The following is a 24223-nucleotide window of genomic DNA, read 5'->3' as shown; positions in this document are numbered from 1 at the left end:
TTGGAACCTTCATGTGGTTGCCTTGATTTACAACTGTCACGACATACAATGGAAATTCTGGACTCCACTGCAGTCTAAAGTCCAGGACTATCTGTATATAACTAAATCTAGTTTAAAACTAAAATGTTTCTCCTCTTCCATGAACAGCTTCCATAAACAAACTTTGTTAACCCAACTAAAATTCATATACTGAAGAAGAGCAGCAAAAGTTTATGTTTCTTCTTATTACAGTAACTTTCCATCTGATGTCCTCCAAAGGGGCTATTATTGTAAATCCAAGAATTCTCCAGATGTACTATAATTTCCAGAAACAAAACAGTCTAGGGTCCAATTTAATCATATATACCTAGGATGGAAAACTTGAAGCTCTGATGTAATAGAAGCATACTTAAAAGAGGCTCTCTTCCCTCATGTGTCAGTCACTTAGAGATTTCTATATTCAAGATCCAATTTCTAAAAAAATATCACACGTATAGGATCCTCACCTACCTTTAAACTGCTTGATCAAATTCTGATGGTTCTCAATGGCCTCCTTCAAGATCATCTCTGGCTGGTCCATCTTCCATCGCCACTCAGTGCCAACAGGATTTGTGTGGTGTCTGAAAAATAGAAATGTATAATTAAGAAACAATGATATATACCTGAGAATTAATCTGACAGTTTAGGACAGGGCTGTCAAATTTGCGGCCCCTGGGCCAGATGCATCACACGCTGGCCATGCCCAGTTTAGCAAAGGGGGAAAAAAGTCATGATATGTCACGTGACACCACCATGATGGCGTGAATTTGACAGCCCTGGTTTAGGACTATCAAAATGAAAGCAGCGCTTTTCTGATTATTTGTCCCTTGGTAGAATTGATCCCAGAGAGCAAGTCTGGTGAATGGTTAAGGCATCAGGCTAGAATGCGAGAGATTGTGACTTGTAGTCCTGCCTTAGACATGAAGCCTGTTGGGTGACCTTGGTCCAGTCAAGCTCTCTCAGCCCTAGGAAGCAGGCAATGGCAACTCACTTCCAAAATCTTGCCAAAAAAACTGAAGGGACTTGTCCAGGCAGCCATCAGAGTTCTACTCTGACTTGGAGGCACAAACATTTGAACATGTTTGCTAACAAAAAGTTTCAGTCCCAGATCTTTACCTCCAACAGAAGACACATTTATTAGCACAAGCCAAGCTCGGTGTGGTCTCCATACAGCGGTGGCTTTCAATGCCGTAAAAGGTGTGCTTGTAACAGCCTCCTCTCCCACGAAGCATCGACTGTTGGACAAATGTGAACAACAACAAAATAAATAATGGTAGCCTCAAGAAGGTGCTGCTATTACAAGCATTTACCTTATACAATCATAGTTTATTTTTTAACAAATTATTCTAAATTATTCTTAAACTGTAAAATATTACATGCTATTTTGGAATGAGAGGAAAGGCAGAATATAAACCAAATTTAAAAATAATAAAAAAAATTTGCTGGCACTAAATGTTAAACGTATGTTCTTTACTGGAGAAAAGAAGTATTCTGTAATATGGGCCCCACCACTAAATAAAGTGAAGGGACCCCACTGAAGCTGAGTGCAGCTCCTCCTAACCTCAAAAGTCATCTCATCAAATACTACTACTACTACTACTACTACTTCTACTACTTCTTCTTCTTCTTCTTCTTCTTCTTCTTCTTCTTCTTCTTCTTCTTCTTCTTCTTCTTCTTCTTCTTCTTCTTCTTCTTCTTCTTCTTCTTCTTCTTCTTCTTCTTCTTCTCCTCCTCCTCCTCCTTCTCCTCCTCCTCATTATTATTATTATTATTATTATTATTATTATTATTATTATTATTATTATTATTATTATTATTATTATTATTATTATTATTATTATTATTATTTACAGCTTTTATGGCCCATCCTCATCACAATGAGTGGGCTGAAAGTTTGAAATGCATTAAAAATATGCAAAATAACAATAGATATTGCACTGCAATGAACATCAAATAACACTTACCGTATATACTCGAGTATAAGCCGACCCGAATATAAGCCGAGGCACCTAATTTTACCACAAAAAACTGGGAAAAACTATTGACTCGAGTATAAGCCGAGGGTGGGAAATGAGGCAGCTACTGGTCAATGTAAAAAATAAAGATAGAGCCAAGTAAAATAACATGAATATTTATTTGAACGAAAAACAATAAAAGTGCAAAAGGGGGAAGGAGGATTCCCAGCTCTAAACAAAGGGAAATCCCGGAATGCCAGCGCGAAAGGCGGTGCTCGCGTTCCTCCTCCCTTGCTCAAAAGCCCCAACATGATATTGGAATTGGATGCCATTATATACCTGCTGAGGGGATAATTTGAATAACTTGAAAGATATAAAAGCTCTAAACATATTTGTTTAAAAATCTAAAATCTATACTTAAAATAAATGAATATAAAGTAATAAAGTTCTTTAAAGTTGTAATTCACTTTGCTGCTGAAAAAGAAAGGAAGCTTAACACCTTAAATGGTATTTATTAACTGAAATATCATCAAATCAAATATATAATGAGGTATATTATAATGACCTTTGTTTTCAGAAAGAAGCATGATGGAAGTTTTTCAATAAAGGGGGAAATATAGACAAATCTTAGTGTCATGCTCATATATCATCTTTACAGATGTTGTTAACACTATACTATGGCAGCATATGATGGTACAATGTTTCAATCAATTTCAGGATGAAAAACTCATCAATGAGGAGGAGGAGTATAATTTATTAACCTTGTATGATATCAGTTTCTCAAGGACTCTAGAAGGACCCGAGGAAGAAATCTCTGCCCCCTCCCCACTTTCCCTTTCCAACCCAGCCTTCCAAGGGGACCCGAGAGGAAGAAATCTCTGCCCCTCCCACTTTCCCTTTCCAACCCAGCCTTCCAAGGGGACCTTTGAGGAGAAATCTCTGCCCCTCCCACTTTCCCTTTCCAAGGCAGCCTTCCAAGAGGACCTCTCGAAAAGAGCGAAAGCTTTCTCCTGGTCGTTTACCACCACCATACCCTCCACGCCCGGCCATCCTAGGCTGGGTTAGAAACAAGGAGGGGAAGTTCAAGGACCACATCGATGGCACGAGCTCAGATTGCCGGCTGGGGATGATGGGCGCTGCAGTGCGATCTCGGGAGAGACTAGGGGAAGAAAGAATGACTGTTTCCCACACCCTAGGATTGGGAAAACATTGACCCCCTTAGTTGCGGGAGAAGGTTGCGCTTCAAAGCGGTCGCCTCCATCCATCAATCCATCCTTCCTTCCTTCCTTCCTTCCATCCTTTTTTTTTTCCCAGCGAGCGGTGCGTGTGTGTGACATGCAAGCAAGACGTCTCACGGGGCATGTGAACTGGGTATGTCTAGTTTAGGGGTGACATGATAGGAACATTCCAATATCTCAGGGGCTGCCACAAAGAAGGGGGAATCAAACTATTCTCCAAAGCACCTGAGGGCAGGACAAGAAGCATGGGTGGAAACTAATCAAGGAGAGAAGCAACCTAGAACTAAGGAGAAATTTCCTGACAGTTAGAACAATTAACCAGTGGAACAACTTGCCTCCAGAAGTTGTGAATGCTCTAACACTGGAAGTTTTTAAGAAGATATTGGATAAGCATTTGAAGCATTTTTTCTTTTTTTTTTTTTTCTTTTTTTTTTCTTTTTTTTTTCTTCTGCGCATGCCCGATATGGCAGCGTCTTGAGCTCTGTGGAGACAACGGGTCGGGTTTCCTGAGCCGGGAAACCACGTGGAGCCGACTGCTGAGCTGCCGAGTGCCCTCCGCCTCTTGCTGAAGCTGTCCGGCGGCCGATGGAGAGGTTTTGGACGTCGTGGGATCCTCGGCCGCCGAGAACGAGGCTGGAGGCATGACTGGGCAGCGGACGGACGGCGGCCATCTTGGGGGGTGCGGAACGGCGCTCCCTGAAGATCTGAAGCTCCGGCGGCCAGCTGGCTTTTCAATCTGCTGGCTGGCCGGTCTGTCGATCTGCGGGCCCGTGGGCTTGCCGGCTCGCGGGGGATGGACGGCGGCGCTCGCTTCGGGGGGGTGCGGTCCGGCGCCCCCCGGTGGTGGACGGCCAGCCTTGCCGGCCCCGCTGGCCTGCCGGCCTGCCGGCCTGTCGGTTTTCGGCGTGGACGATTCGGGAGGTATGACTGGGCAGCGGACGGCGGTAGCCATCTTGGGGGGTGCGGAATGGCGCCCCCTGAAGATTTGGCGGCCAGCTGGCTTTTCGATCTGCTGGCTGGCCGGACTGCTGACTTGCGGGCCTGTGGGCTTGCTGGCTTGCGGGAAAGGGACGGTGGCGCTCACTTTCGGGGGGTGCGGTTTGGCGCTCCCCGGAGATGGACAGCCGGCCTTGCCGGCCCTGCTGTCTTGCGGGCCTGCCGGCCTGTTGGTCTCCGGCCTGTCGGCCTCCCGGATTGCCGGATTGCCAGATTGTCGTTCTGCCGCAAGTACCATCGGCGGCTGGAATTTTTCCGCTAGATTTAAGTCCTAATACCATCGACCTGGTCATGAGCCTGGACATCGGCTCTGTCTTGAACCTGGACACCGGCCTTAGACATTGGCCCTGACATCGGCAGGGCTTGGCGGCTTGGACGGTTTTAGCTCTCGGCGTTCACCTCACCGCGAAGGACATCAGCGGGACTATCATCTGACTGTGAACGACTTTGGACGGCCTTTTACCATCCTAGGCTTTAAAGGCCTAGTTTTATGGCTGATTTTAAGCTAACGATAATGGCCGCTATTTCTGTCATCAGCGGCATTGCAGACATGACTGTCAACTGTCTGGCGTAGGTAACTTTAAACATGGTCGTTCCTCATGGTGTTCGCCTGACAGTGGTGTACCGGTCCGCTAATTCCATCAGCGGACTTCGGACAGTTTGATCCCCGTTTTACATCTTATATGGACAGGGGGTCGGTTTTACTACACTTGTAGGGAACTGCTGGCTCGGGATACCCTTTTTTTCCGTTGTTACTTGATCCTATTATGAGTTACTCGGCGCTTGAGCTCTTACGGCTGCGAGGTTCCCCCGCCTCGCAGGAGTGGCCCTCTGTTCTATCGAGGGCCTACCTTAATGAAGGGTCTTGGGACCCAGAGAGGTGGCATGCCTCGAAGAAGAATCTCTGGGGGTTTTTTAATAGGTTTTTTAAAAGGGGGTTTTAAAGGGGGGGGGGGGGATTGAGGGGTAGGGGGAGTGACCCGTCGGGGAGGGTATGTCCAGTCCCAACGCGGGCTCACGACACTATTTCACTTGGTCCGAAGACGGGGCGGGAGGGGATTGTACAGAGCGGAGAACATTATTCCATCTGGACGGTGAGTGGGAGGGGCAGATATGGCGGAGGCAGGGGCGTGTCGCTCTTTGGGAGCCCGTCTTCGATGTTTAAAAGCGATCACGTGCTCCGGCCCCCCAGTCCTCACTCGTTCCCCGGATGGTCAAGACCCTCAGAGCTTGGGTCTTAGGCTGATGCTTTGCAATGCCCGGTCCGTGGTTAACAAGGCTCCCTGATTTGTGATCTTATTCAGAGGAGTCCGGACCTTATGGGCATTACGGAGACCTGGTTGGGCACAGAAGGGGGTGTACCCTGGTCGAACTGTGCCCTCGGGGTTTCCGTGCATTCCATCAGCCGAGGACCCAAGGTAGGGGTGGGGGGGTGGCGGTTGTGATTAAAGAAAGTCTGGAGCCGAGGAGTCCACTGTTCCTCAGATAGCTGGCTGTGAATCCTCCTTGTGAAGTGGGGCCACCGGAATCAGATGGGGCTGTTGATCACGTACCTGGCTCCTTGCTGCGTGACTACAGCCCTACCTGAACTGCTAGAGGTGCTTGCTGGCGTGGCGGTGGAGATCCCCAGACTACTGGTCTTGGGGGATTTCAACCTGCCATCTGCCGGCTTGTCGTCGACGGTGGTTCAGGAGTTCCAGGCCTCCATGACGGCCTTGGACCTGATTCAAGTAACTGGTGGCCCTACACACATTGGGGGTGGCGCTAGACTTGATTTTTATCTCTGGTCAGTGGGTAAATGATCTGGATTTAGGAGATTTAGTGAAAGAACCGTGTCATGGTCAGATCATTTTCTTCTTCGCCTAGACTTTCAGACCGCCGCTCACCACCGCAGGGAGACGGAGCCAATGCGTTGGTTCCGTCCCAGGCGCCTGATGGACCCGGAGAGGTTCCTGACGGAGCTTGGGCCGCTTCCTGAGGATCTTACCCACGGCACGACTGAAGAACTGGTTGCGGCCTGGGAACGGGCTGCGGCTGGGGCTTTGGACCGTGTCGCGCCTTTGCGACCTCTGACCCGCGAGATCTCAATTGGCTCCCTGGTTTTCCGAGGAGCTGAGAGAGATGAAACGCCGGAGAAGACGCCTGGAGAGTGTTTGGAGGTCTAGCTGTTCGAGGCTGATCGGACACTAGTGAGGTCCTTTACTAGGACCTACCTAGTGGCAATGAGGGAGGCGGCGCCTCACGCTTCCACCCTCATTGCATCGGCAGATAACCGCCCGGCCGCCCTGTTTGGTGACCCGTTCCTCCTCCATCAAGAGGGACGGGATGACCTGCAGGGACGAGCTGAGGAGTTTAACGGTTATCTATACGATAAAATCGCTCAGCTTCGGGATAGTTTGGACCAAGATTGCGATGATCCAGCCGGGACGACAGAGACGCGCCTTGTTGAGGTTATTTGGGATGAGTTTGATTCTGTGGCTCCGAGGACATGGACAGGTTGCTGGGGAGGTTACATGCAGCTACATGTTTACTGGACCCGTGCCCTTCCTGGTTAGTGCTGGCTGCTCAGGAAGTGACACGAGGCTGGCTCCAGGGGATTATAAATGCTTCTTTGATGGAAGGGGTTTTCCCCGCCGCCTTGAAGGAGGCGGTGGTGAGACCTCTCCTCAAGAAGCCTTCCCTGGACCCAGCTATTTTGAGTAATTATCGTCCAGTCTCCAACCTTCGCTTTGTGGCGAAGGTTGTTGAGAGTGTGGTTGCATGGCAGCTCCCCCAGCACCTGGAGGAAACTGTCTATCTGGACCTGCTCCAGTCCGGCTTCCGACCCGGTTATAGCACGGAGACGGCTTTGGTCGCGTTGGTGGATGACCTCTGGAGGGCCAGGGACAGGTTGCTCCTCTGCCTTGGTCCTATTAGATCTCTCAGCGGCTTCGATACCATCGACCATGGTATCCTGCTGCGCCCGGTTGGAGGGATTGGGAGTGGGGGCACCGTTTATCGGTGGTTCTCCTCCTATCTCTCTGACCGGTCGCAGACGGTGTTGACAGGGGGCAGAGGTCGCCCCGAGGCGCCTCACTTGTGGGGTGCCTCAGGGTCGATTCTCTCGCCCACCCTGTTCAACATCTATATGAAGCCGCTGGGTGAGGTCATCAGTGGTTTCGGGGTGAGTTATCATCTGTACGCTGATGATACTCAGCTGTACTTTTCCACCCCGGACCACCCCAACGAAGCGGTCGAAGTGCTGTCCCGGTGCCTGGAAGCTGTACGGGTCTGGATGGGGAGAAACAGACTCAAGCTCAATCCCTCCAAGACGGAGTGGCTGTGGATGCCGGCATCCCGGTACAGTCAGCTGCATCCGCAGCTGACTGTTGGGGGCGAGTTAGTGGCCCCAAAGGAGGCGGTTCGCAACTTGGGTGTCCTCCTGGACGGACGGCTGTCTTTGATGAACACCTGGCGGCCGCCGCCAGGAGGGCCTTTACCAGGTTCGCCTGGTTCGCCAGTTGCGCCCTTCCTTGATCGGGATGCCTTATGCACGGTCACCACGCCTGGTTACGTCTGGGCTGGATTATTGCAATGCTCTCTACATGGGGCTGCCCTTGAGGTGCACCCGGAGGCTGCAGTTAGTCCAGAATGCGGCTGCGCGAGTAGTAACGGGAGCCGCTCGTGGCTCCCACGTGACATCGCTGCTCCGTAGCTTGCACTGGCTTCCTGTGGTCTTTCGGGTGCGCTTCAAGATTTTGGTAACTATCTTTAAAGCGCCCCATGGCTTAGGACCCGGTACTTACGAGACCGCCTGCTGTTACCTTTTGCCTCCCACCGACCCGTACGCTCGCACAGAGAGGGTCTCCTCAGGGTGCCGTCCGCCAAACAGTGTCGGCTGGCGGCCCCCAGGAGTAGGGCCTTCTCTGTGGGGGCAGTGACGCTCTGGAATGAACTTCCCCCCGGTCTGCGTCAAGTGCCCGATCTTCGGACCTTCCGTCGTGAGCTCAAAACATATTTATTCATTAAAGCGGGACTGGCATAATTAGTGATGTATTTTAATTGGGGTTTTAATATTTTTTAACTTTTTAATTTAAATTTTAATAATCGGCCTTTAAAATTTGCTCTTTTTAATTGTTGTTTTAAACTGTATATATCTTTGTTTTTACTTTGGCTGTACACCGCCCTGAGTCCTTCGGGAGAAGGGCGGTATAAAAATTTAATAAAATAAAATAAAAAATAAATAAAAGTGGTATAAGGTTTCCTGCGTAAGCAGGGGTTAGACTAGAAGACCTCCAAGGTCCCTTCCAACTCTATTATTCTGTTTTTTTGTTCTGTTTTCTTTCTAATCTATCTATCTATCTATCTATCTATCTATCTATCTATCTATCTATCTATCTATCTATCTATCTATCTAATTAGCTAGCTAGCTAGCTATCATTATCTCGCTTCAAAAGACAAAACCTAAACACGAAGTTGTAGCTGAATAGCCCTACATAATTTAGCTTTTTCCAAGCTGGTGATTTCCAAAGGCTTTGAAATGCGACTTTCCTCATCCTCTGCCAGGATAAGCTGATGTGCTCAGAAGGCTGGGAATGGTGGCATTTCCCTACATTTCTTGTGGGCAGAAGGTGGACCCCTATGTTTCCTTGAAAACACCTCCCAATATTTATTAGAGTGACTTCTCTCCCCAGAAGAAAGGTGCGAGCGCTGTTTAACAATCCCGTCAGCTAAATCCTATCGAGTCAAAGGGGCCAGTCAATGGGGCTAGGATGAATTCTGGGTCACCAGGGACCCTTTTTGTGCCGTTCCCCAACCAGGGCGGGCCAAGCAGCCGCTCTTTAGCGGCTCTGGAATGGATGTTGAGGTAACCCAAGAGGCAGCCTCTTTTCAACTCCCCGCCTTTTTAAACGCGTCCTGCCGGGCGGCGACAGGGACGCGGACACCATGGCGCCCGTTCTTCTCCGCTCTTTTATTTTATTTTAGTATTCAATCGGCAGCAGAGGCTCGAGCCTTCTGGGCGCCGGGAAAAGGAGCCGAGGAGCTGCAGCAACGTTGCAAGAGAGCCGAAAAGAGGGGTGGGGAGAGAAGCAAAAGAAGAAGAAGCAGCAAGCTTTCCAGCCGACTTCGTGTGGCGCGAGAATCCGATCCACCGCCTCCTTCCCCGGCCGACAGGGCTGAACTGCCGCTGCACCACCACTTCCCAAAACAGATTTCCAGACTTGGAAGCAGCCCGCCACGAAAGGAGGAGGAGGAGGAGGAGGAGGAGGAGGAGGCGGCGGCGCGGCTGCTCCTGCTGCTGTTTCGCTCTCCGCCCCTTCCAGCGCCTTGACGCAGAGCGAGAGAGCAGAGAAAGGAACCGCGCCGTCCGACCGGCTGTGTGTGTGTTTGTGGTGGGGTCTCGTCCCAGCCACCCACCCACTCGCTCCCTTTCCCTCTTGGGCGTGGGCTGATCTTAGAAGCCGCGCTGTCGCGGGCCGCCGCCTCCTCTTCCTCCACGCTCGCTCCTCTTGCACGCCTCAACCCCCATCCCCACCCTCTCCAGCGTGAAGGTCACCTCCTCCTCTTCCAGGCGGCGGCGGCGGCGGCTCCGAGCGGAGCGCCACAGCCGGCAGCTCCGCTTCCCTCCCACCTTCCTCCTTGCTAAAGGGCCAAAGTCGGCTCCCCGCCCGCGGGACCCGAGCCAAGCGGTCCCAGTCCAGCCGAACGGTGAAAGCGACATGCCGAGCGCCGCTCCGCTTTCACCGTTCGGCTGGACTGCGACCGGCTTGGCTCGGGTCCGCAGTAACTCCCGCCAGGCTGTGCCGCGAAGAAACCATTTAAAAGCCCAACTTCTGAAGCACGGAGGGAGAAGAAAGAAAGCCCTGGCGGGGCTTTTAAATGGTTTCTTCGCGGCACAGCCTGGCAGGAGTTACTGCGGACCCGAGCCAAGCCGGTCCCAGTCCAGCCGGATGGTGAAAGCGGGGCGGGGCTCGGCATGGCGCTTTCACCGTTCGGCTGGACTGCGACCGGCTTGGCTCGGGTCCGCAGTAACTCCCGCCAGGCTGTGCCGCAAAGAAACCATTTAAAAGCCCAACTTCTGAAGCACGGAGGGAGAAGAAAGAAAGCCCTGGCGGGGCTTTTAAATGGTTTCTTCGCGCACAGCCTGGCGGAGTTACTGCGGACCCGAGCCAAGCGGTCCCAGTCCAGCCGAACGGTGAAAGCGAGCGCGCCGGCATGTCGCTTTCACCGCTCGCTGACTGGGACCGCTTGGCTCAGGTCCGCGCGAACTGCTCAGCCTTGGGCAAATCCGCGGACGATCTCGCCGCCTCTTTGGCGTCTCCTGTGCGGGGTTCCCGGCACATCAAGATGAGACTCGAGTATAAGCCGAGGGGGCGCTTTTCAGCACAAAAAACGTGCTGAAAAACTCGGCTTATACTCGAGTATATACGGTAATTAGAAATGACTGGGTGAAATAAAATCATGAAGTCACCCAGGAGTGGGAGGACATAATAAACCAAATAAATTCAACTGAACTATAAAACTACAATTATCTTAATACCATAAAGGAGGGAACATTGTGATAATTAACATAGATTTATTTTTGCATTTTCTTTTTATTACTATTATTTTATTTAAAGCATTTTCAGCTTTTCCTCTGTTGCACTGTGATGAATGTAAAACCCACCATAGTGAAGATGAGCCTCTGATGAGTCAGATTCACTTATTTTAGTTGTCCTCCAACTAATTCATCTGGAGATCATGAGATTGGGGAAGACCTTTTATTATTATACATAGTCCTATATGTTTTTGTATTAGACGCTATTGTTTGTTATCACCATCATGATTAGGTTACTTGAGGGACCATCCCATCCCACTGGGATTGGCCTGTCCCACTCATGAAGGGAGAGGAGGCATGCTGTGGGTTCTGTGAGCCCAATTATTTTGGCTGGCAAGGTCCAGGGGGACCTTCTCTGCTGTTGCTCCAGCCGTCTGAGACATCTTGCCCCCCTCCAATGTGAAAGTGGACCCAACCCTCTCATCCTTTTGTTAAGGGCATAATAACATGGCTCTGGTAATTGGTGTGGGGCCCCAGTGGGAAGCAGCACAGCAGAGGTGGTTGTTCTACCATGTTTCCCCAAAAATAAGACCCTGTCTTATATTGTTTTGAACCCTGAAATAAGCACTTGGCCTTATTTCCACACGTTCAAAAGCCTGATTGGGCTTATTATCAGGGGATGTCTTATTTTGAGGAAAACAGGGTAGTAACTACAGATCCCACCTCTCCCCACTCCGCCCCTGTCCTCCCCCATTTGTTCTTAGGTTTTAATTATTTATGTTTTAATAGTATATATATAGATATATTTTTATGACTGTAAATTGCCCAGTTACCCTATGGTAAGATGGGCGGCCAATACATTTTATAAATAAATTTAAAAATTGATTAGAAAAGTAGTACCTTTGTCCAACGGCAAAGCTTCACTCCAGAATGGCTCCCAATTAATCTATAACCTGAATGGAAAAAGAGGTTTTTGTTTTAGTTTGAATTATATAGCACAGGGGTAGTCAACCTTTTTATACCTACCACCCACTTTTGTTTTTCTTTTAGTAGTAAAATTTTCTAACCACCCACCGGTTCCACAGTAATGCGCCATGTATTGTCATCTGTGCATGCCTCTCGTGCATCGTGGATTGGGTTGGGGGGGTGCCGATTACCAGCTCTGCTTGTCTGTTACAGCTGGGTGGTGTGGGGGGAGATGCGCAAGCTATTCTGGGACGAAGGCCTTTTGTTTGCGGTCGCACTATAGCGCCATTTAGTTTCACTTACGTAACGTGAACTAAACTTATGCGTGGGTGATACAAATAGTATATTTTCAGAAATTTAAATTGTCACGGGGAATTTTATGAAAACCTAATGAAAATGTTTTTAAATAATGCTATGAATTTTTTTTAAAAAATCAATTAAATTAAAAAAAAGAAAAGTGCTTCAGTATCGGACAAAACCCCTACCGCCCACATGAAAGCTGGAACGCCCACTAGTGGGCGGTAGAGACCAGGTTGACTACCACCGATATAGCAGAAAGAAATGGTCATAAAGATCCTTACGGGCTATCAAATATAAGCACTTTAACACAAGCAAACACTTTTGTTCAAAGTCAGCTCCAATAGGTATCTGGATTCTCAGAACAGTGTAAAAGCACATGGTGGTTTATTTGGTTTTGACTATTTTATGTGATTATATTGTTTTCAATACTGTCAAAACCATGATTTATGTCTCAGTGCATGCCTTATTCAACAAACTATGGTCAAGTAAATTATAGCTTAGCATGATATATAAGAGAGCCATTTTGATGTAGAAGTGAAGGCATTGGGTTAGAAAATGGGAGAGTGAATTCTAATCCAGCATTAGGCCCAAAATCAGCTAAGTAACCTTGGATCAGTCAGTCTCTCTTGGCTCTAAGAAGAAGGAAAGGGCAATTACTTCCAAGCGGGCTGTCAAGAAAACTGCAGGGACTTGTCCAAATAGTTGTCAAGAGTCAAGGTTGACTTGAAGACAAAAATGAGCATGCAAAACAAACAAACAAAAGAATATAAACCTAGCCATTTAACTGGTCTGTCTCCAACTGGATACTCTTACAATAACCTTGGCGACTTTAAAATGTGTTGATGCTGGCTGGGGAATTCTGGGAAGTCCGCACATCTTAAAATTTACAAAGCTGGGAAACACTGAAATAAAGTGAGTTTTTAATTTAGTTTCACTAACGGGAATGAGTCTCAACAACTTACATAGTCCTCCCAACCATTTTATCCACACAGCAGCCCTGCAAAATAGACCACGAAAAAGAACAGTTCAATAGGACATATGTAGTTCAAGGTTCAACGGTGGAGGCCTTTATAGTGTCTGAGCTTCTGGTTTGCTTGCAGAAAACAAGCTCAGAGTCATTACCTGACTAGGTAATATCCTCAGTGCAATTGAGTGTGGGGTCTGCTCCCTAATTATGCAGCTGTTATAATGTGAAACCAAGATTGAATGATTGCTTCTATTACCTGGGTTTTATTGCTGGGTCACTTCTGACTAACAAGTTTCTTTAGTCGGCTCCATAGATTTTCAATTGGGTTAAGGTCTGGGCTATTCCCAGGCCATTCTAGCAGTGGAATAGAATTATTTTGAAATTCCAAAAAAAGGTGGTGTTATTAGCCATCAAACCTCAAAAATACACTTTTCCCAAAAGGTTTCCACAATTTTGGCCATTACTGTATAATGACAATCAACATAGGTTACTGCAGACCCCATCACCTTGCTTTGTGAGTGCATCTCGAAGAGCAGGAGTGATCATCTCCCTTCTCTCATCCTCCCCTCTGCCATGTTGAGTTCCAACTCCAATGGGAACCTCTCCGTCGATCTGATGCTCTTTCTATGCAAGAACAACATTTTTTTTTAAAAAAAAGGAAGCTGATTTGTTCTTCACAGTTGAAGAAATCCTTCCATTAAAATGCTATGAAACTGCTACAGCTTTGGCCAGCTTCATAGGATGACATTTTTACAATGGACTGGCTTCAAATTAGGATTGTACTAGCAACTGAGACTTCAGCGGCAGAAGGAAGTGTGACTTCTACTGCTATCGCTGCCAGGAGACAGCAGCACAACAATAGGGCAGGTTGGACATCTAGCAACATATTTTTGTTCTGACCCTAGAAATACAAGTAGCACTCAACTTACAAAAGCAACTGTAAGTTCAGTTGCTAAGCGATGAGTTGTAAAGGATAACCCTACTGCTTAGCAATGGAAATTCCTGCAGGCCCAGTGACCTTTGTTAACCAAATCCCATTGTCATTAGGCAAGACAACTTCCTGCCGGCTTCCCACAACCAAGTCAATGGGGAAGCCAGCAGGAAGTTGCAAGCCCAAGTGGGTTACAAATAGGCCAAAAGGCAAGTGACTGCTGCCAGTTTGGGGAGGGCCTGAAGGGGTGCATGAGGCTGTGAGAGAGCGATGGGGAGGATGTATGGGTAGCAGGGGAAGAGTTGGGGAGGGTGGGAGAGAGGCCTGACGAAGGTTGGAGAGGACACAAATGGCCTGTATAGTGCAAGAGCAAAGGAGCTGGGAGAGGATGCACAACTGGGGGAGACTTCTCCCAAAAACTTCCAAACTTCCCTGCTGGTTTTTCCATTGACTTTCTGGGGAAGCCAGTAGGGAAAGTTGCAAATGATAATTACATGATCATGGGGCACTTTAAATGGTTGTAATCGCAAGCTGGCTGTCAAGCACCTACATCACACTCACGTGGAGCTCTGAGGACCAGTCATAACCATCACTCATTTAACACTGTTGTAACTTTGAATGGGGATTGAATGGTCAAAAGTCAAGAAATACATGTGCAAATAGAAAGATATTTGGATCAAGGGCAAAATTCTCCTTACCTGAGATTTCTTCATTTGGCCCATCACTTTGCCCAAATCTTCAACATCCACAACCTGCTCTGCACCTCTACCATTCTCTGTATCAGATTCCTCCTCACTTGTGGTTTCAAAGAAATCCTCCTCCTGACATGCAAAACAAGGAAAGAGAAAGCACAAGCCATCTTTCTATTCTCTAGTTAATGAGTTATCAACTGAGTTGTCCTTATGTCCAGCACTGACACCCTTTGATACCTTCTCCAGAAAGTGGTCAGAATCCTGTCTAGCAACAACCAGCATAATACAACTCATAAAGACGTAGGCCTGGTAGGAGCCCAACCAACTCTGATTTACCATGCAAAGTGTATAGCATGTAGTAAACCCAGCTACAATGAAGCTTTATAAAGGCTCCAGCTACCGAACAATTTCTTGAGTGAAGCAAACTATCAGTATGATTGGCAGGAAAAACATAGAGTAAAAGAAATTGTTAACTGTGGGACAGGAACAAAGGCATGGAGAGACTGAAGGATGGTAAAATGAGTATGAAGAACATCAGATATGCGTTAGAGCAGTGGTATCAAACTGCAGCCCATGGGCCGGATGCATCACGCGCAGGCCAAGCCCACCCCTGCTCCACAAAGGCAAAAAACATCGTGATTTGTCACATGACACAACTGAGTTTGACACCTGTGTCAATCCTTTCAGCGGGATTCCTGTATTGAGCAGGATTGGAATCAGCACCTAAATAATCCCTTTTCTGGGAAATTTGATTCTACGGCACTAAAAAAGAGGAAAAAAATAAGAAACTTGTTCACTGGAACAAGTGAACAAAGAAGATAAATGCTGGAGCACAAAGGAAATGGAGGAAGCGTGAATAGCAAAAAAAAGAAAAAAAGGTGGAGAAAATTCTCAGAGTTATGGAACCATTGTGCTGCCCAAAAGAAGGGTAAAAAAAGATCCTAGTTTGTTCTGTAATACAGATAGATAGATAGATAGATAGATAGATAGATAGATAGATAGATAGATAGATAGATAGATAGATAGATAGATAGATAGATAGAATGAAAGAGAGAGAGAGAGAGAGAGAGAGAGATAGATATGAGGTTCATCACATAAAAGAAGTAACAGAGCCAAAATCATAGAGTTCTATCAGTCCTCTCCACTTACTTCTTTCTCCACCTGCTTTGAGGTCTCTTGTTCTTTTGCTTCTTGGCTCACTTTTGATTTGGATCTACAGGGCCCTTTTTTGCATCTCCCACTACAGGCCTTCTGTTCCCCTTTGGCAAGAGCTTGAAGCCTCGTGAGTAACTTGGCCTTCCAAACCTCAAAATCAGCCTCAATGCTTCCATGCTGGCTCTTCACCACATTGCTGTCCCCTCGAGCACATGACAAAATGCGTCGAGCACCCAGCATCCACAGCCACTTATCAACATTCCTGCTCACCTGCAGGGAAAACAAGAGGCAGAGAGGCAATGTTTGGGTCTTAAAAGGCAAGAGATGCTAATCATAATGGACATGTTTGGAACGCTTCAAGTTCAGAGAATCTGTCCCATCTTCTTCCTTCTTCCTGTTGTATCACTTCCATCACTCCTTTTATCTCTAAACCCACAAGAAGAGCCACCATATTAAATAGTAGACTCAGGAGAGGTATTAGAGGAAGTAACTAGAGAATCAAAGAGGATACACACATTTTTCTATCAGTCAAATGTAAAAATGCCACTAATCCAACATCTAAGACAGGGGTGTCAAATTCAAGGCCCAGGGGCTGGATCCGGCCTGTCGGGTGCTTAGCTCCGGCCCGCTGGGCTGCCCTGAAAAGGACCAGCCCGTGGTGCCTCTGCCAGCGAAAACGGAGCTCGCCAGGCCTATGAAAAGCATCCCCAAGCTCCATTTTCGCTAGCAGAGGGTTTCAGGAGGCCAGGCCAGCTGAAAACAGAGTTTTCGAGGGCCAGGCACAGCCCCCCTCCCCAGCTCCATTTTCAGTGGCAGAGGGTTGCAGTAGGCCGTTGCAGCTGAAAATGGAGCTCAGGAGCCCATTTTCACTAGCAGAGCGCTTGGGCCACCACAGGTGCCCCAATTCAAGCGACGTCAAGCTGGCCACATACTCTCTGGCCACACACACAAGGTCAAACACAACCCTGATGCAGCCCTCAATGAAATCGAGTTTGACACCCCTGATCTAAGACAGTCACTACTGGATATCTCATAGTCAGAGTGACAGAGTAGTGAAAAAATACTCTTCTGGCTACAGAACTTTTTTTCAGCCATCCCTCTAACCTGCAATTTCACCACATTTCACCACTTCTTTAAAGTGAAAATAATATTCATGCTCCACTATTATATTTCATGGCTTTCCACTGATTCCATATAATTTTTTAGATTTGTCACTTGTTGAAAAGGAGAAGATACTGAAATATCACCTGATTTGCTTTACAACCGTTGTAAAAAATGGTTGTAAAATTGACACTGGTCCTATAGTGTTTTAACTTATAACCAAAATGACTGACAACTACAATTTTGATCTCCACAGTGGTCGTAACTTGAGAAAAAACTGTATCAATAACATGCACAGATGTATGGTGTGTTTTTTTAAAAAAAGGGAACGCCATACTCACAGTGTTGAAGTGGTCAGCATACACTGAATTTCCCAAACCAAAGACAGCATATCGCAAACCCTTCAGATATGCCTTGCCAACTCTGAAGTCATTGGCTGCTTCTTCCAGCCATTTGCAGAACCATGCAGCGTTCTCTGTTGGTTTGCCGTCAGTGTAAGTGGCAACTAAGAACACGCAGATATTCTGGCTGCTTATCTGAAAAGTTAAAGAAAAACAGGGGTTTTTTTTGTCTATCATAACATTTAAATCAACCACAGTTCTTTACCATTCATAGTAAAAAAAAAAAAGAAATGCCAAAATTTAATTCAAAGTAACTCATCTTTGAAGAGCTTGGCTCTAACATCAGATGAAAGGAATTCTTCTCACTCATTCCTTCTCAGATTCTGCATGCCACTAAAGGACATGAAACTATTAACTGCTCAGTATATTATTAGTATGACATTTTTCATGCAAAGGAGATGTTTCGTAGCCTTTTTCTCCTCAAATTATCCCAAATAACTTCACTATTTGGAATATTATTCTCTTTTGATGGAGGACAGGCTGGCTTTGCTGGCTGGGGAATTCTGAGAGTTGAAGTCCTCCAGGCTTAAAGTTGCCAAGGTTGGAGACTCCTGCTCTAGAAGAGCTATTTTTTCTCCTGTATCTGGAAGACCATAAGGCTGGAGGTAATTGCTGTTTCAGGGCCATGTTATACCATACTTATATTGCTATAGAAAATGTCACTATTGCCCACCATGATAATTCTTGAGAGATGGAGATTCTTAACAGGCTTCCCTTGATGTCCAGGTAGTATGGACAGAAATTAATATGGAAAAACAGTCCCCAAGCTCAGAGCCCTATATAGCTTTAGTGATTAGCACTTTAAATTGCACTTGGAAATTTACTGGTAACAGTACAGCTCCTGGAGCAGAGGTATAATATGCCAATAATGTAATTGAGTATGTATACCGATGCCTTCTGGATCACATGAAATTTTGGTGTGGTTTCAAGGCAGCCTCACATAGATCAAATTGCAGCAATCTAATAGAGAGGCTCAGTTTGGTTAAAGGCACCGGGCTAAAAATTAAGAGATTCAAAGTTCTAATGCTGTCTTAGGCACAAACTCAGCGGGATGATTTCAGGCTGGACATTTTTTTTTCAACCCTAAGAAGAAAGCAATGGAAACCATTTCTGAAAAAATTGCCAAGAAAACTGCATGGATTTGTCTAGGCAATTGCCAGGAGTCAAAATTGACTTGAAGACAAAAAAAAAAAAAAGACGATAAAGGCATAAACAACCATCCTCAGTTAATCCAGTTCTAAGCAAGGCACCACCCATAGCACTCCTGGCCACAGTTTTTACTTGCTCTTAAAAGCAGGAGCCATCAAACCATAGGACCCAGAAATGACATTCTGGCTACAAGAGATGAAGTACAAACCTCATCTATGAGAGAGTCATCTGGATCATAATCTTGCATGTCAATAATTTCTGCTGGCAAATTAATGGAGGCAACAGCTTCAGTAAGTACCAGTGCAAACCGCTAGAGACAAAGAAAAAAACAGTGAAGATCTGTTTCATACAAGAAAGCCACACTAGGTGATTCGTTGACTGATCTATGAAGGAGAAATTGCTTCAGTCTTATCTCTTGCAATTTTTTTAAAGGTTTTGGGGTGCAAGGCAGGGAGATGCTAGGGTTTAGCATTCTCACACATAATCCCCACCACTTTTTAAGAACTGCAGACATCAGGAGAAACCCAAGAAGACCAAAACCTTAGAGGATGCTTCCAGTATTTGACAGTGGGAAAGCACTGAAATGGGTGGACTCCAGCAGCTCTTGTGATTGGAAGATGCCCGTACATAAACATTAATGTATCTAAACTGGAAGGAAAAATATCCACGCTGAACTGGACTCAGAAGGACTTGGAGTGGGAGCTCACAAAAGCAGAGATGGGCAACCTGCCACACGCAACCTCTCAAATATTTGGGCGCAATTCCTTATAAAAAATCAACAATAATGTATTTCAAATGGAAAAATTCTAAAACTGCAGTGTACCCTCTAAAAATAGGCTTACCACAATGAAAACAAAACACCAATCTCTCCACAACCCTCAAATTCCATTACTCTCTATGCTATCTATGATTAGCCACACACACTTTGCTTATCAATCTTGTCCTGCGGCCCTTGTCCTCTTACCCTTGCTAGAAACAGACAGAAATGTGGCTCTCCAACAGGACTTTGAAAACTCTGTGCACCACCAGGTTGGTTTGTTGAATAGTTCAGGATACTGTTCTGTAGTCTGATACAGGACAACTGCTACAAATGCCCTAAAGGGTACTTCATTCCTCAATTACAATCCCAGTGAGCTTGGATGAAAAAAAGAGTTACTGGCTGAAAATTATCTGGACAGTTTTAGTATCGAATGAGGATTTGAATGTAATCTCTGTACTGCAAATCTAATACCAGAAATCCTACATGATGCTTGCAACTTCAAGGAATTATGGGTGTAGCAGCCAAGATGCCTTTCATTTTGATCCAGTTGTTGAGTATAACTACTCACCACTTAAGGAAACCTTGGATAGCACTTAAATCCCCTTTCTTATGTCTTTTCTCCACTATCGTTACCACTTTACTGCACCCCAAAACAATCTCATATTCAAATTATTTCTTTATAAGTAACAGATTGTCAGCTCTCAAATTAGGATAAAAAAGGGCCAAGCTCTGGAGATAGGAATTAACCAAAAACATCTCTTGAATGTGCTTTTTTCCTCCTGAAAATGGTCAACTACCTCTATTCAACGAAAGGAGAAAAAAGAGACATGGTTGCAAGATAAATTAATTCACCTCTTGCTGGATTAATGAACTATTTACCTTTGCTGTTCCAGTCTGGGAACCATAGAATACCTTCACTCCGGCTACATGGACTTTGTCGAGGCTTGGATCTTGCTGTTCTTTTTCAGCAGCTGTGATTTTAGGAAAATTTAATTCTGCAAGGCGATGTTTGTTCTACAAAGGAAATATTTAAACAACAGAGTCCCAGAAATAAACTTAGACTCTTTTTTTCCTGGTGCCATTAAATAGTCACTTTACCCCTCAATGCAGATGATGTACAAGTTAGAAAGATAGTATTTTCTAAGAAAGTTTTCTCTTACGGAGGAATACATCCTATACCTGAACAAGAGAAATTAAATAGCCGGGCAAGAAATATCATCCACTAATACTGAGAGAACAACATATCAATTTTTCATTAATGAACATCCTCAGAACATTTGTATTTTACCCTAATCCTGGCTCTATGTTTGCCAAAAACATGTCATTCCAGATGTTCTATGTTCCAGATAATATACCATATTTATACTATTCTATGAATAGAATTCATTCCCTGGAGAAAAAAAAAACTATAAATTACAACTACTGTATACTTGTGTAATTTGCCTCAAAGGGTTTAATTTCTGAATAAGCCTGCAGAAGATAATAGTACATTTTTGATGGGAAGAATTTGCCCCCTTTAGGATGCAAAGACTTTCTAGATTTTTTGTTACGGAATGTTTCTTAGTCTCTCAACTGCTTGAGCACTCAGGAGGCCACAACCACAAAGTTTCCATCATCTTTCCATCATGGTTGAGGTTACCAGAATTGAAAATAATCGACACAATGAGAATAAAGTTACCTGCTCTTTGGCTTTGTTGAGGAACTGGAAGCAAAACCAAAGGCTGATTCCAAAAGCTGCACATGAATAAAGGTAAAATCGGTTCAGCCACAGGAAAGTTAAGTGAGCATGGAGATTGTCCCAGTTGTCTGCAGGAGTATCTGAAACACAACAGAACAAAATGCTACTATTTATAAAAGCCAGATATCAGGATAAATGGAAATTTGCTTTCTGGTAAACAAGCTTCAGACCAAATTAAAGGTGGCAGAATCCTAGTAACAATCTTAGAACTTTACTGTTTGGCAGGGACCATTTAAGGACATCAAATCCAACAAGCTGTTCAACTCAGGAGCCAAAATTAAAGGATCTCAGATACTTTAATGTACTAAAACATCAATTGCCATTCCTTCAACCTTTCTTTACAGGACTTAATTTCTAGTCTCCTGTTCATCTTTCTTGACTTTCTCTGAACCTGCTCAAAGTTCTCTAAATCCTTCTCAAACCTACAGCCTTTTACAGCATTTAGAGCAGTGATCTGACCATAGCAGAAAAGAGTGGAACAATTATTTACTATGATTTAGAAATTCAGTTACTGTTGATGGAGTCCTAAAATTGCATGTGCCTTCTTGTCAGCAGCCTCAAGCTGCTTGCTCATATTTCATTTGCAATCAATTACTATACCCAGATTTTTTCGAACCATCTGGTATCATCTCCAAGTCATGTCCTCAGTGAGAAAAAAAAGAAGCAAAATGATGGCAGCTTTGTCAAAACCACATTATTTTTATATGTGTAGTGATGTCAAATGCACATACAAAAGATTGGAGCTTCAATCATACCGTGGCTTGTGTTTTTCATTTTTGTTTCCTAAGTAATTATCAGTATAATATCCATTGTGGGTCCTGCTAGATATTTGACATCAACAGTTAATTCAGTTTTTTGGGGGGTAGGATTCATGCTGATTGGTTTATTATAATATTTGAGGTAGGCACCCATATAATGGAATAAATAAATATGAAATAAAGTGCTACTGGTGTTCAAGCAAGCTCTGCCATAATGTACTTAAGTTTGACCATACTGTTTGGTTCTCTTGTGTTTTATATTTTTACTTACGCTTGTACTGTTATTTTTAATGTACTTTTGTAAGCCATCCAGAGCCATTACAGGAATAAGAAAAATATAACTTTTATAAATTAGTATTTCCTAATCAAAGAAGAGCCAATAAATTTTGAGATGGGCAGTATACGGTCTATGCAATCACGAGTGAATACTTGTGCATAAGTGTCACGAAATCCTTTTTCTTAAATTTCAGGTAATGTCTAAGTAAACCTTGCAAAATCGTCCTATTTACTAAATCTGCACTACTATTAATCTTCTCATCGTTCCCATCACCAATCTCTTTCCACTTATGACTGTATGACTGTAACTTTTTTGCTGGCAATCCTTATGATTTATATTGATATATTGACCATCATTTGTGTTGTAAATGTTGTACCTTGATGACCGTATCTTTTCTTTTATGTACACTGAGAGCATATGCACCAAGACAAATTCCTTGTGTGCCCAATCACACTTGGCCAATAAATAATTCTATTCTATTCTATTCTATTTATTTTCATAGGAAACTTTCGACAGCTGCCCTTGCCCAACCTAGCTTCCAAGTAAATTTTTTATTTATTCGTTTATTTTCTATGGAAATCATACAAACCCGTGACTTTTTAGACCCTGCATCTGCAGCGACCTCCAGGACTTCCGTGTGAATAAAATACTCCAAAGGTTCAAGGATCCGTCGCTTGCCAAAAACCTTTGCATGCTTTCTGGAGAATAAACCGCATCTAAGCCCAATATAAGGCTCCTTTCACAATTAAGTGAGTTTTTTTCGCCTCCAAGTACTTACCCATGTCTTCCCTCCCAAGCAGTAATTCCCAATCCTACCCAACGATATTTTTCTGGTTCTCTCGGGATCGAAGGAGGTGGGGGTCATTCCCAAGCAGCCCCATCAGTCTCCCCACGAGCTCGCAGGCGCAGCCATTTTGCACCTTCCACCCCCAGCATGCTGGGAAGAGGACATTAACCTCTCAGTGGCTGAAGAGAAATTCCCCGTCCACCCACCCACCTACTCCCCGCCAGCACCGGTGATCGCTGCAAAACTCTCCCCCTCCGAAGCGTGCGCGCTTTTAATCAAGAAATAAAGAAGCATCTTCCGCTTCCAGAATCGAGCGTATCGGAGAGTTTGAGAGGAGATTCGAAAATCTATGTATTTAAATAACACGGATCCTAAATGCTTCGCATTGGAATGGGGGGGGGGGGAGAGACATTGAGCCATGGATGGGTTTAAAAGACACGGTTGGTTAGGTTTGGAGTTCGTTATGTCAATCAATCATCCACTGAAGTGATTAAAGAGCCTTCTGGGTCTGGGGGAGCGGGGTATAAACAAACCACAACTGGCTAGTACATTGAAACAATTTAAACTGGAATGAAGGCGAATGTACGTTTTCCCACGATAATGTTGCAGGATCCGATCTGGGTCGATCACCCGGACCAGAGGTTTAGTTTTCCAAGCTTTCGGACTCATGCTGGAGCCCATCCTCAGGGAACGTCTCTCTAGCAGAGTGTGGGCCTCCGGCAGGAAAACTAAACCTCTAGTCCCGGTGACCGACCCAGATAGGATCCGGCACAATTTAAACAAAACCATGTTTAAATACGATTATATGGGTGTGCACAGCGACAAGTCTTCCACAATGTCCTTCCTACCTGTCAATGACTACTTCAGCTTCAACCACAACAATACACGAGCAAATAATAGATACAAACTCAAGGTAAACCGATACAAACTCGATTGCAGAAAATATGACTTCAGTAACAAGAGTGGTCAATGCCTGGAATGCACTACCTGACTCTGTAGTCTCCCAAAACTTTAAGCTTAAACTGTCTACTGTTGACCTCACCCCATTCCTAAGAAGTCTGTAAGGAGCATGCATAAGTGCACCTGCGTGCCTACCGTCCCTGTCCTCATATTCCTTTTTACTTATTCTTTTCATGTATCCAAATTATGTTTATACTTTTACCTGTTATCTTATATATGATTGACAAATAAATTTAAAAAAAGTCCAAGATTATCAGTTCAAGGATTTGAAGACAGTTCTTCCTAAGGAACCGGGCTAGCTATTTATTTTTGTTTTGTTTTTTAAAAAAACCTAAAAACAATTTGCGCTACTTGCATTTTTTTGATCAAACCTCCACAAAAAAGGAGTCAGATCTGTACACCTCGGGGTTTTGTTTTGTTTTGTTTTTTTTAAGCGGTCCCTAGTGGTAAACCCTCTCACACCCCCGAGAGGTCACTTTTCAACTAGGAATCGTTAGTCCTCGGGATTGGTTTCCTACCCGAGTAAGTGAAGGACGGACTTTTGGAGAGACGGTTCT

General features: G+C 45.2%; 1 protein-coding gene across 5 annotated transcripts in view; it reads right to left on the bottom strand.

Moving 5' to 3' along the window:
• Positions 1-24024, bottom strand: part of LOC131188874 (S-adenosyl-L-methionine-dependent tRNA 4-demethylwyosine synthase TYW1-like) — a 35065-nt gene extending 11041 nt beyond the window's left edge. For 2 of the 5 annotated variants that reach the window (XR_009152859.1, XM_058164502.1), the window contains exons 1-11: positions 22509-22546; positions 20825-20964; positions 20026-20117; positions 18595-18696; positions 17178-17372; positions 15730-16005; positions 14587-14709; positions 13464-13581; positions 11625-11677; positions 1135-1253; positions 490-599 (exon numbers count right to left, since the gene is read on the bottom strand). Coding sequence is in view for 4 of the 5 variants with exons in the window: in XM_058164502.1 (XP_058020485.1) it covers positions 490-599; positions 1135-1253; positions 11625-11677; positions 13464-13581; positions 14587-14709; positions 15730-16005; positions 17178-17372; positions 18595-18696; positions 20026-20117; positions 20825-20964; positions 22509-22531 (1351 nt within the window). In the remaining variant the exon portion in view is untranslated. Of the gene's footprint in view, positions 1-489; positions 600-1134; positions 1254-11624; positions 11678-13463; positions 13582-14586; positions 14710-15729; positions 16006-17177; positions 17373-18594; positions 18697-20025; positions 20161-20824; positions 20965-22508; positions 22547-22697; positions 22858-23868 lie in introns of those variants that run through there. The other 3 variants (XM_058164505.1, XM_058164503.1, XM_058164504.1) reach the window with 3 other exon arrangements.
• Positions 24025-24223: the final 199 nt, after the last annotated feature.

This window comes from Ahaetulla prasina, chromosome 1 (assembly GCF_028640845.1).
Source record: "Ahaetulla prasina isolate Xishuangbanna chromosome 1, ASM2864084v1, whole genome shotgun sequence".
NCBI lineage: Eukaryota > Metazoa > Chordata > Lepidosauria > Squamata > Colubridae > Ahaetulla > Ahaetulla prasina.
The sequence above is the reverse complement of the archived record's forward strand: the minus strand, read 5'-3'. Positions and strand labels throughout refer to the sequence as shown.